The sequence below is a fragment of the Columba livia genome, chromosome 1 (genome assembly GCF_036013475.1).
Source record: "Columba livia isolate bColLiv1 breed racing homer chromosome 1, bColLiv1.pat.W.v2, whole genome shotgun sequence".
Lineage (NCBI taxonomy): Eukaryota > Metazoa > Chordata > Aves > Columbiformes > Columbidae > Columba > Columba livia.
The window spans coordinates 5,648,844-5,662,719 of record NC_088602.1 but is presented as its reverse complement, the minus strand read 5'-3'; the positions used below and the strand labels follow the sequence as shown (position 1 = coordinate 5,662,719).

At 41.4% G+C, this 13,876-nt stretch overlaps 1 protein-coding gene across 16 annotated transcripts in view; it reads left to right on the top strand.

Annotated features, from left to right (window-relative positions):
- TENM4 (teneurin transmembrane protein 4) overlaps nt 1–13,876 on the top strand; it is a 1,656,871-nt gene that overhangs the window by 1,278,853 nt on the left and 364,142 nt on the right. For all 16 annotated transcript variants that reach the window (XM_065029145.1, XM_065029736.1, XM_065029665.1 and 13 more), the window contains one exon: nt 3,611–3,880. In XM_065029145.1, coding sequence (XP_064885217.1) covers nt 3,611–3,880 — 270 coding nt within the window. The remainder of the gene's footprint in view (nt 1–3,610; nt 3,881–13,876) is intronic.

Sequence of the window (13,876 nt, the reverse complement as noted above, 5' to 3'; positions counted from 1 at the left end):
GTCAGATGGAGCAGGCAGCATTCCAGACAATGAACATAAAATAGCTGACCCAAGGCTGCTCTGATCACACCCTCAGCAGTTTGGAGAAGCTGATTCCCCAAGGGAATGCATACAACTGCACTCGTTTAGCTTGAGGGCTGCTTAATTTCATTCTTCAAACACCACAAACTTGTGGTTTTGGTGCAAGACTCATCTTTAAGGCATGCACAAGCAAAATGACTTGCAGAAGTATCTTTGTGCACGTGGATTTGATGTTTGTATTTCAGGATAACTGCAATAGGCAATAATTATCAAAAGACCCAATAGATGTTGTAAGTAATACTTTGCAATCATAAAAGGAGTTTCCCTCTTAGCAACTCTGAAGTACTTCATCCTCTCTAAGGAATCCATGAGGTTATAAAGAAAAGGAAACCTTTTAGGTCATTGAGTTTGCTCACTTCATACAACATATTCATCATGCAGGATAGATGTGAATTAGTACAGGTCAGCGGTTTTCAACCTGAGGGTCTATGAGGCCACGCAGGTCCACGGAGTTCTCCTAAGAAGGCCACAAAAGATAAATAAGAAAAGCCAGACTACTGATAGGGAGTATAAATTTGTTATACACGAGTTCATACTTCCCTAGGAAAATTTTGTAGGGTACTGAGAAATAGTAAAAGTCACTCGTCTGAGTGACTGAAATTAACTGAGATTAACAATGTCAGGGCACTAGTTCTACTTCTGATATGTCACTAACTGATTTTTCCATTTATAATTCTCTCCCAGTTTATCTTAAGTGTCCCAAGACTGGCCTGTGGACTGTCAACAATTACCCCAGATATTCTGTGCCACATTTTCCCCTGGCACAAAGCCATGAATGGACCTCACTTTGTGGTGCTTCTTGGGCTCGTGCCAACTGAAACCAAGCCTTATTATCCAGCTCGACATCAACAAGGCACAGTGAATTTCTCTCCTGCATTGGTTTGGAAGGCAGGGGAGGGAAACATTTCAAATTGACCAAATAAATTCAGTAAATAAACAAGTCAGCATTTAAATGGTTTTAGCTAGAGTGAGAGTGCCAGCAAACGTGCAAGTCAGCACGGGAAAAAATAGACCAGATCTGAATTAAAAAGTCTTAGATATTTATTATCTTCCTTTTATTGACTTGAGTTCTTCCAGCTTAAAAGGCAACAGTGAGCATAGAATATGAAAATCAATGCATCTCCTGCTGTTTATTGCAAATAAATTTGATTTTCAGTTAATTGTAGCAGTCATTTTTCATAATTTATGAGCTGCTGTTACTGGAGAGGATCAGTCACACTGCACATTGATGTGTCTGGTGATGCTGAATGTGGCTTGTTTCAGGGGAAGGTGGAACTCGCCATCAGGGACAGAAACGTGCAAGCAAAACCAAAAGATTATGTTTTCCAGTACTCCACAGAGGATGGTTTAAAAGCTATCTGGCTTTGCACAAAATTAAAAACTGGAAGTCTCTGGGGAGATGCTGCTTCCCTGCATTTATAACTTAGGTCAAGTTCATCGACTACCTCATGCCATGGAGTAGCAGAGGATGCTCTTTCACAGCACTTTGCAATCAAGTTAAATGGATTAATTTACTACAAGCTTGCACTGTGCTCCCGGAGCGAGGCTCTAGAATTTCATGGAGGTGTGAGGCCCAAGCAATGTTCTCTGTCCACTCTGTCTGAAAGCTTTAATCTTGTTTGGTCAATTAAAAAGGTGTGAAGTTCATGAATGCTTTATATAATTTGAGTTCTATCAGCCATACATCCAGAACCAGCTGAACCTTGGTTATTTCCTCTTGACATCAAAGAGATCTGAGCTTTGCATGGAAATGTTGTCCAGTCCCATTATTCACCTTGCATTCAAACTCTCTTCACTATGAGCTGCAAAGTCAACTGAATGAAGAAATATAGTAAAACAGCATCTGTTTGGAGCTGGCTGATCATGTGATGCATGTGTTCTATAATATGAAAGATCTTCCCTATGCAGCAGAGCTAAGGGATAAGCCAGGTTATTTCCAGAAGCATCAAACCAGACGGTGGAAAAGTAGAAATCTGACTGTTTTCTATTGGATACACATTTTCCACCAGATAATACTTAACATCAGCAAATGGAAATGTGAGGAGAGCCACATGTGTGGTTTTGAGCAGGGAGAGAATCATAACTTAGTTTTGAATACAACCCTGCGGTCCAGACCAGATCAACAGACCTCAATAACATGTAGATATGAACTTCACTGTTCAAAGCTAGGTTTGGACCTGAAGTTTCTAGAGGATCATGTGTTCAGATTATCTTTTTGAAAAAAATGAGTCTGTGGCCTGGATATAGATTTGGCAGGTTCCACCTCTCTTTTTATTGTCAGGGATTTACTTATTGAAGTAATGGGAAGAAGCCAGCTAAGCTAAATTTGATCAATGATGTTGGCATTTGGCCATGATCCAGGATCTGGTGCCTCCTACTGATTACAGATAGTTCCTTAATCCACCTCATCAAGGCGTAGTGTAACAGGAGCAGTGGTGCATTGTTCCATATAAACGTGTGGTGCAGCTAAAGGCCAAAATCTTTTAAAGGCTGAAAGAAAGAAAAGCATGCATTAATAAATAAATGTGGATTAAAATGGAGCCAGTAATTGGTCTCCACAGCTTTCCTGTGCAACTTTCTGAACAAAGTGTGCTAATATTTGAAGGCTCATTCACATGGACTCGATCTGATTTTGAAGCTCTGCAGGTAACTAGACATGAACTCAGGAGTAATTTTTCAGGTTATATTTTTAGTCAGCTAAACAATTGCATTTATTTGCAGCCAAATAACCTCTGCTGTGACTTGTATCAGAATGAATAGCTAAACTGAGTCAAGGTGTGAGTGGTCAGCAAGGGGAAAGTGAGATCACCAAAGGCAATTTAAATCCCCAGTATGTAATTTCAGGAATTTCAATGAGCAGAGCTCTTTCAAATTTCCTATTGTAGTAGAGTTGCCAGGTGTATGGTGAGACTTGTGATCATTGCATGCCTCATTTTTCTTTTGTCTCAAGAAGATTACTATTTGCCACTCCTAAAGAATTCCACCATTTCTGCATCTGTCTTTGCTTTCAAATTTGATTATTTCTTTGAGCACACCCTGAATATTTGTCAGCTTCCAGAAGCAGGAATTCAGCTGCTTTTTGGTCTTTGCATGGTCACTTGGTCTCCCACCAACCAAGACCACAAAACAGGAGAATTTTTGGTGTGACATTAGGACTTGGGAACTGCTGTGCCTCACTTATACACAGAGGATGAATGGTACTGCCATTGACTTGTGCTAGGTGAAACCATCTTCTATTAGGTGTTCCAGGGGAGGTTTAGATTGGACATTAGGAAAAGGTTCTTAACCCAGAGGGTGCTGGAGCACTGGTGGAGTACCTCACTGACCCAGGGAGGTGTCACGGCCCCAAGCCTGGCGGTGTTTGAGAAGTGATTGAACAACACCCTGAGACACATGGTGTGAATTTTGGGGTTGTCCTATGCACGGACATGATTTGGACTCTATGATCCTTGTGGGTCCCTTACAACTCAGGACATCCTATCATTCTGTGGTTCTATTAGACTAACCAGGCTGCTGTGTTCTCTCCCAGGAGCCAACTTCTCTTTACGAGAGCTGGGTCTTGAAGACATGACACCCACACACGGGACTTTGTACCGGACTGATATCGGGCTGCCTCACTGCGGCTACTCCATCAGCGCCGGCTCGGATGCCGACACAGAGGCAGACGTGGTCATGTCACCCGAGCACCCAGTGAGGCTCTGGGGACGCAACACCAAGTCCGGACGCAGTTCCTGCCTGTCCAGCCGGGCCAACTCCAACCTCACCCTCACCGACACGGAGCACGAAAATACCGAAACCGGTAAGTGGTGACAGCGCATGCAGTGTCAGCCTCGAACTCTGCCAGGAATGCCTCTTCTTACCACTCCACCTTAATCTTCCTTAGGTTTTATGCTGTTTTTTCTGGTTTTTTTTTTATCGGACACAGTGAAAACACTCTTCTAATAGCCCCACGTCGTGGCCTTTTGTACTGTCCTACAGAGTGTTTGTTAATAAACTGCTGGAGAAGCTCCTACTTATTTATCACAGCGACAGAGATCATTAAGTGGCTGTAATACTCTCTTTGCTTTTTGTAGCGACCTTTCAGAGAAAAAGCATTTAAATCTCCCCTCCCCTGGCCGATGCTGCTCTTATCTTTGCTACAGATTTTCAGGGCAGATAATTTCCTCTTTTTCCTTGCCGGTTCCTTGACAGGAGCCGTTTCATTAATGTAAATCGGCTGACTGCTCTCAGAAGGAAAATGACGGTGAAATATTTTTAGAAGCCTCTTTCTTCATGTGAAATAAAAGCTGAAGGTCACAGATATATATATATATATATATATATATATATATTTTTATCTCTGTAACTTTGTGTCCCCAGCTGCGGGGACTCCTGCGTGTGTTTTGTAGGTCTGGAATCCTTTTGGTCAGCAGTTCTGCCAGGCAGTGTAGAAAGGAGAGAGGATTTTGATTCAATTGCAGCTTGACCTGGGGGTTCACACAGCCCTATATGCCTTTGCACCTTTAATTCAATTATGGCACAGCCTGCTTCTTAATATAGCCACTGCGTATAAGGCATCGGGAGCTTGAACTCAGTACAGAAAGCTGATGTGAAATGACTGTATTGCTTGATCTCTTTATGCTTTTTTTGCCACAGTATTATAGTGACAAATGATGATAACTTTTCCTTGGGAAGCCATGACACGGTGAGACATACACCACCCACATGATTTTATGTTTAACTCCAACAAAATTACAGGAGAATCTTATTAAGTTTCTGCTCAGAGATAATAATATAGTAGGCAAAGTTCAAAAATAAATGGCCTCGTTTTTAAAGGACGTGCAGGAGAACCTCTTAAAATTATCTCTAGAATATTTTTCTAAGTTTCATAGTGTAGCATCTTACAGCTGTGCACCAGGGCAGATATGCAGTGCCAGGTTATATAATTTTCCTTCCAAGCCTTGTAGTTTGTTGAAAAAACAGAGGCATCATCAGGGCCAGAGTTTTGCACAATCTTTACGAATCACTAGAAAACAACCAAACGCAAACACCTTGCGCTTCCATACCATTCTCCTGTGCTTTTCATGGTGGTGTATAAGCAGCTCCCTCGTACATTTTTCTTTCCATGCCTACTCAGAAAAGCAAATACAGAATTTTAGCCTTTTTTTTTGTTTTTTTTTTCCTTAAGTGTGAAGAATTACATTAGCTGCTAGAGTCTTTTTCACTGGTTTCCGTAATGCTATCTCTACATTTGCAAATGCAACTTTGTACCTACAGATCACTTACAAATTAAATTATATTAGCAACAACACATTAGCAACAGCACATGTCTTGAAAGGCTTTACTGAAATTAATAACCGAGGCAGTAATACTCATGTCAGGACCAAGACAAGCTCCAATTCCTTTTCCCTTACATTCAATGACACACTAAGCATTTGTTGAACCACCATTTCATAGCAATTAGAAAAGAGAAGGCAGAAAGGTGAAGAAGATACCTGCAGGTATTCTAAGTGCTGTACAAATATAGAAGGAGTTTATATGGATCCTGAGCTTTTGTAGTTTTAGATGTTGAGCGTTTTGAATGAGAAAGGCTATATGATACTCAAAAATAGAAAGTGTTTGTAGTATAAATAAAATCTAGAGATTCATTGGTGTTCAGTATGTAAGTGACAAAAACAAACTAAAAAAAAAGAGGTGGTGGAACCTGAGGGAAAATATTATGATCCAGACTGGCTGTTGGGGAGGTTCATCTGATGCTTAGACTTCCCTGGGAAGATAGGAGAGATATTGACCAGGTTTAGGTCACAAAAACTGCTTCAGGGCTCAGAGAAAGACATATTTCAGTGTAGGGATTACAGGCTGAATTGGTGGTATAAACATATCCAAACAAAGGTTGCAAGGGAAGAAGAGAAGAAGGACTAAGGAAAAGTCTTAAATGTAAACAAAATCTGGACATCTTCATTTTGCAATTGCGGGTCACAGATAAAGTTGTGAGAAACTTTTGCACGCAAATCCCTCACAGCCTGAAAACTGCTGTTGGAGAAAAAGAAGCCTGAGATCTCCTCAGAAGTTTTGTCCAGCAAATGCAGAGGTTGCTCTGGGTTTCCTCCCACTGCACGGAAGCCGTGTTACTCTGGACTCTGCTGTCACACAGGCTATTCTGAGAAATCCTAGATTTATAGGAGAAACATTTTTAAGAAGAGATTAATTTTTTGCTAATGGCAGCATAAAGTAACATAATGCTATGACTCAGTTTACAGGATACCTTTATTGGTCAATATTAATTGTTGACAGTATTGATAGAAGTTATAGCCTTTAGCTGAAGTCAATATGGAGCTTTATGAACCTGCCATCAATAGAAGATTTTATGGGGCCCATTAAACCAACTTCTCCAATGAAGGTTAACGTCAGCAATTTTTATGCTGTTCATTATTTATCCAAAATAAATAATCAGAATTTACTTCTGATGTTTGTAAATCCAAAGCTGTTGAAGCACGATTCCACTGAGACATTTATTTTGTTCGTAGGAAATGAGAGGTCTGGCTCACTCAAAAAAGCAAGTTTGCTTTTATTTGAGGAGAGGTGATGCCTTGAAGGAACAGATAGGCTGTTTAGTAAGTGCAGCCACAACCCACCCCTCTTTCTTTAAGGAAACTGATGAAATGCTCTGGTTCCATGGCATATTACAGCCCATAAATCACTTGCGTAGGCAGCTGGCATAAAACCCCATGTGTTGCTTTATCTAAACTGTTCCCAGGCTTTCCAGGAGGTGGAATAGTTTTACTAGGTTAAGAGTTTGTTTTCACTGAAGGGTTAGTTTGAGTTACAACTCTGGTGTTGCCCTCAGTTTAGATCCTGCACACCCAACTATCCCTAATGGCTTTTAGCTCAACCTGGACAGTGACTTTGCAGAGGGGGCAGAGGGGACAGCCCAGGTTACTGCACCTTGTCCAGGGACAATGCAATCACCCTATGCAGTTAATGTAGCAGTCACTTCATGTAGCTCAAGGGTTATTCTGCAGCATGACCATCTAGGCTAAGCTGAAATTTCCATTTACAGTTCAGATCTATACACAAGGAGGAGTCTGGTTCCTGGAAGGCCAGCAATGAAGTTAGGAGAACCTCTTTCCTCTACTTGTTTGTAGTGTTTCTCAGCAAGACTGAGAAGTTCCTGAAGTGGTCATTTGGATCTGAGCCTGGAGTTAACTGGCATTACCTTAGGTAACCCTGAACAGGTTTGCACTGAGCCAGCAACTGTTTAATATAGAGAAGATCACAATGAAGGAGAACAAGGTAATAGTCTTCCAGAAATTGACTGATTTTGCAGCAGCTCAGTCACATACTAAAAGCAAAATGCTTCTAATCATGAAAACATCATCATAAAAATACAGTGCCACAGAATAATTTATTTTAGAAGGCATCGCTGAAGGTCTCTAGCTCATTCTCCTGCTTAAAGCAGGGCTAACTTTGAGGTCAGAGCGGGTTGCTCAGGGCTTTGTTCAGTTACACTTTGAGTATCTCCCAGGATGGAGAGGTCACAACCTCTATGTCCTGGTTCTGGTGCTGGCCACGCTTGTTGGCATCAACTTTTCTCCGAAGAGCTAGTCAGAATTTCCACTGCCGTGACTTGTGTCCCTTGTTTGTCCTCTGCTCCCTGTACACCTCCAAGAACAGTCTGGCTCCATCTTCTGTATATTCCTACACTTCAAATAACTAAAAGACAGCTAGATAGCAGACAGTATCTATCCCCACACCTAAAATAGTTAAAAGCACCTAGATTTCCTTTTAGCCATCTCTTCTATCAGCTGAACAGAGCCACCTAGGTCCTCCTCATAAACAGTTTGTAGGCTGTTAGGCACTGGAGGAGATAGACATATGGGTTGAAGGAACTACAGTGCTAAAAGTTTTTAAGTGTAAACTACACAAATAACTGCTGAGAAAGGTCTAGATTGGATGCTGCTTCTGTCAGAGCGGCTGTATGTGTTGGCCTCTTGAGCCTCTCTCTTCCTTCAGCTTCAATAATTTGTAGCATTTCTTTGACTTCAGGGGCATTCAGGACTGTTCAGACTGAGCTTTGAGCATCTCAGGATTTTGCAGTGCTTAGGGCACCCCTAACTGATGTAGAGATGGACAGTGTTTGTGTGCAAGCACCCATGAAACAGGCTCCGAATATTTCCTGCGGGTCTATATGGCAGATCGTACCCCAGATCCACCCAAATTGTTATGTAACATGCTGGTAGGCCCTGGATAGATCCAAGTGTAAGAGATGAGCAGAAAATGTAGCTATTCCCACACAGAATCCTTTCCTACACAAAACAAAACACTCTTTTTCTCTGCCTTCAACATGATGAAGAGCATACCGGTTTGTTCAGTGCAATTGCCTCAGGAACACTTTAAACATGGGATAACTCCATTTTTAAAATTTGTTGTACAGTTGTACAGTTTAACTTTTATCTTACCCAAAGAAGCTGAGACAAAATAAAGATTCACTTTAGTCTTAATCCAGGTTTAGTGTTAATATCCACCAAGGCACATAACTGGTTAAATGAGAGAGGGAGCAGGAGAGAGGGGGAAGTGGTTTTCTTCATTAGCAGGACAAGTCAGCAGTGATTAATGCTGTGTATATGTGCAGAGTGGAACTGATGTTTCTCTCTGTCCTCGTCTCCTCTTGGGAAGAATGTGGGCAGTATCAAGAGGCCAGAAGGATCTCACAGGCAGGATGAGTAACATCAGATGGCTCGAGACAGTTCAACTGAGCTGGCGATGCTCAACTGTGATATATTGTGTACAGAAATTCTTGCAGCAGAAGTGTTGTTGAAGTGTGGCATTTTCTTATCTAGCAGACTGAGAGATTAGTAGACATGGACTAAAATTCCAGATCTGACCACCCTGGAAGCCAAAATTCAGGCTGCAGGGCCGTTGCTGTCAAATTGTGCTGTGCTGCTTCTTTCCACCTTCACAATTTGAAAATAAGTAGGAAACATGACATCCTGCAGACAATTCCACATGCTTTTCATGTGTGCATAAGGGTTGAGAATGGAACTCAAATCTCCCATTTAACAATCAACTGGATGCACATACGATCGGCCCCAACACTTCCACCATGCATCTGTTGGTCACCTCTGTTTAGGAAGAGCAGTTTAATCTCAAGGTCCATTTGTCTTTGGCTTCATCTCTGAAATCACCAGCCAGTGACTACAGCGATATAGACACTTACTCACTGGTGACAAGATTAAAAGCACCAATTCATTTTACATTGCTGGACCCGCATCCTACAGAGAGGAATAATTTTTCTTTTAGTCACTAATGTTCTGGGATACATTTAAATGAGCTTTAAATCTGTCAAGCAAACTACCAGCCCAATATCCAAACCTGCTCTCCAAGCCTTACCAACTTGACCAGAAAGGCAGTCAACATGTTACTGTTAACTTTTGCTTTCCCATCAAATAAATTGCCTTTCTGGAAAATTCTCAGAGTTTTTTGTAAAACTGAAACATCCTGGCAATCAGGAGCTGGAAAACTCACATGATAGCTGTGGCTGCTCTACCATCACAGACCCAACTCTTAGCCATTTTAATTGACATAATAGATAATTTAAAGAGCATTTCTTGCAGTAAGCACCACACTTTCTGCTTCCACACTGCTTAAGCCATTACTGCTGCTGAAAGGAGTGCTTAAGAAACTGCACAGGAAATTAGGACTCGATAGAATTGAATGCTTATGGAAGACACTTAGAAACACAGAGGTACATTACAGCAGGAAATAATTAAATAGAAGCCTTTCAAACAAGGAACGCCATTTCTCCTGGGTAGTTAAGAAATCTAACTAATGCTTTCACTTATTCAGTGGTGTCTAATACAGAGTTCATCAAAGCCTTCAAATACTCCCGTGGCCATCAGCGGTGTTAGATCAGGTCCTAGGTGTAGGGTGGTAAATAGCTGGTTTTCCAAATTACACAGAGTGCCAGCGTGGCGTAAATCCCAGTACTCCTGGTTAAACACAGTGCTACATGCTGTTTGCTGCTACGTTTCCTGTATCCATCTTGGCTTCTTATTAAATCAGAAAGTTGCCCTGATGCTCAAGCCACATGCTCCAGAATTTCATTGGCTTTTTGCAAACATTTTATCTTCAGAGCTGTTTTACAATAGCTAGTGGAGCTATAGGAAAATGGTAATTATGTCTGTGTGTTTTTCTTGTTCCCTGTGCTTGTCCAGAACTCATTTCCTTATGTTGTCCACACTTGCTTAAACTTACCAAAGGCCTTGCAAAGGCCTTCTCAAGGTTCTCAATTTTTACTCATTCTGTACATCCACCTTCCTGTTTCCCAAATCATGTTGACCCAAATCACTGGCCCAAAATATAGTTCAATGTATCAGTGCAATGAGCAGTGCCAGAATTACTGTGTAATCTTAGCATTACAAATTATTTAATACTCCAGTTGATAATCTATGGTGACTTTTCTTTTTATTACCATGTTTTGCTGAGTAATTTCCTTTCAGGCTTCATACACTCTATTGTTAATATTGTTACTGTGGTTGCAGCAACATGTTTTTTTTTTTTTTCTCCTTTGAATTAAATAGTGCATTATAAAGTACTTCCAGTAAATGAGCGTGTGCTTCAGACATGCTTCTTCTGCAAACTATGTAGGCAAAAACGTGATAGTCAGAGTCTGGAGAATTTAGAAGGGAGATTTAACAAAAAAAAAAAAAAAAAAGGAATGTGCTATGATCTGTACTTTATTAAGCTTCTCTTATGCCTTTTGAGTAGGGGAAGACAAGAATAAATTAGAATTACCCAGTCAAGATCAGGCATCTGTTGGCTGTCATCTTTCACTTGCTTTCTATCAGTTGTAACCTTAATATTAACAAGATGTTTCAGCTTGAAATAAAAATTAGCCAGAACTCTTACCACTAAAGATCCATCATCAATTGCAGAAGTTAGTCAAGAACTACAAAAATGAGTAGCAGATCCAGAAGGGAATTTTCATTAATCCTCTTCCCTGTTTCAGCTCCTCAAAACTCTTAAACTGCTCCTTTCCAAGTAGGATTTGCAAACAATTCACCATTTTAACACTACATGGGGATTGCTTGGGTATCGCAACCTACTGAAGCCACCTTATAGAGATATTCAGAGACATGGTGATCACTTGAAATGTGAAGGTCAGGGGAAGGAATGTGCCTTCAGGCTCTCCAACCGTAAAGATACTAATATTCCTATGAAGAATATTAGTACTAAAAAGGAGGCTTTAGCTGCATGACTGTCCCAAATGCTATATTCTCCACTGAAAAATGGCTCCCTTGAAGGCTGTTACATCTTCCTGACTTGTGATCCGACATTCTAACCACTGACATTCTTGATGATGGATTCCTCTTATTTTCTGTCCTCTAATCTCTTTTGTCCTTTTCAGACACCAGCCCTGGGAAGCCTCTTGAAAATGAAAAAGTGAGGCACCACCTCACTTCTTCACAAGAGTCTCAGAAAAAGTTTAGCCCAGATAGGACAATAAATTGATGGGATTTAGGGCAAAGCCCCTGTCCACCGGGTGTAAAACGGCCTTTTAGATGAGGAAATAAGTGGATCCCACTGTCTCTCTTATGAGGAGAGGCTGAGGGAGCTGGGTCTCTTGAGCTTGGAGAAGAGGAGACTGAGGGGTGACCTTATTAATGTTTATAAATATACAAAGGGTGAGTGTCAGGAGGATGGAGCCAGGCTCTTCTTGGTGACAACCAATGAGAGGACAAGGGGCAATGGGTACAAACTGGGACACAGGAGGTTCCATTTAAATTTGAGAAGAAACTTCTTCTCAGTGAGGGTGACAGAGCCTGGAACAGGGGGATTGTGGAGTCTCCTACTCTGGAGACATTCAAACCCACCAGGACACCTTCCTGTGTAACCTCATCTGGGTGTTCCTGCTCCGGCGGGGGGATTGGACTGGATGATCTTTCGAGGTCCCTTCCAACCCCTGACATTCTGTGATTCTGTGATTCTATGATTTTGTCTCTTGGGCAGGATTCAACCCACCCAAGAGCTGATTGTCCCTTTGGTAACACTAACACCCACCCCAGGGACTACAGAGGGAGCCAGCAGCATCCCTGCTCCCCATTTAGGAGGTGAAGATACACACGATCAATCTAAGTTTAATAATCCCATTGCTACATTGATGACCAGTATCTTGATTTTATTCCACAGTGAAGGAATTTCCACTGATTTCTAGGGCTGATCTAACTCATCACTTGCCTATTTGCCTCTAGAGGAAAATAAGTTCTTCCATTTTCTTTTTTTAATATTTTTATTCCCATATGGTATGTCCCAGAGAGAATGTATTTTCTGTATTACTGTAATCTGCATCTGAAAGAATGCGGACATTAAAACCCTTCCCAATGTTATTCTGCTGTAATGAACTGCAGTTCAATATAGGTTAGTGTGTAGGTTTCACGTTATTATTATTGTGATGATGGTGAATCCATTAAGCATGAAAAAAAGGTCCAAACTTTAGAAGCTCGTTAATATCCTGAATACTGGGGGAGAGGGCATGTAGAAACAACATTAACAGGTAAGAATTTACTGTTCTTTTCAATTACACTGTTATTTTTTGTCCTTTCCTTCACTGCTTTAAACTGCCTTGCCATGCAGATTTTTTTTTAAGGAAAATAATTGCTTTTAGTAATATTGCTGGCAAGCTACCAAGTATTCTGGAAGTAAATCTATGCATTTTTTACATTATTTCCGAGTGCCATGAATAACTTATTTTGTTGTGAAATACCTTAGGGAGAATACAGTCAGGTTCAGCAGCAAAAGATCTATTGCTCTTTTAAGTGCAATATTTTGCTTCGCACCTGTTTTTGGGGTGGGATTTGTGTGCAATGCCAATGAGGAATGGCTGATGTCATGGACCATGGTTATGGTCAGGACACCGAGGGCCATCAGAGCTGGTGTGGACATCAGTGCTTGGGTCATGATGGACTTGCAGCTTGATGGGAATTTGGAGAAGGATTATACTTTTAGGGCCAGATCCATCCTAAGGAAGGGAATGAGCCCTCCTGGGACAGATGAAAGGATGAGAAGAAATGGCCTCAAGTTGCACCAGGGGAGATTCAGATCGGATATTAGGAAAAATTTCTTAATGGAAAGGCTTGTCTGGCATTGGAACAGGCTGCCCAGGGCAGTGGTGGAGTCACCATCCCTAGACGGGCTTGACAGACATGTAGATGAGGTTCTTAGGGACACGGGTTAGTGACAACCTGAGGTTAATGGTTGGACTCAATGACCTCAAGGGTGTCTTCCAATCAAAATGACTCTATAATTCTGTGAAAGAGAGGTAGCATGGAGAAAAGCAAAGAGATTATAGGGAACAATACATCCAAGGAAGGAAGGTTGGTTGAAGGCTCCAAATGATCTGATATCAATCTCTGCAGTTGATTGACTCCTGCCTTGCAGAATTAAGCCTGCTGGTTATGTACGGATCAGGGAGCCAAAGCTTGTTTTCCCTTCACCTTTTCTTCTTTTTCTGCTTCATCTTGGATGTGTAGGGATGCAGTGGGCACAACATGTCAATACATCATCCCAGCCATTCAAAGATGTTCATCACTATTCCCTGAACAGGGGCAACCAGGTTTGTCCTCAATCAGGCATTTCCAGATGCTCACATCTGTATTTCTGAATTTCCATCCATCTGCTTCTAGATCCAGCACACAGAGCATTAGTCCACATCTGGTCCAGTCTCCTCTGGTGCCCCTCAAAGTATCTGGCTTTGCTTTTTTCAGTCAAGATGCATCTCCATCCATAAGCAGAAAAAAGTGAGAGGAAAGAGCACATT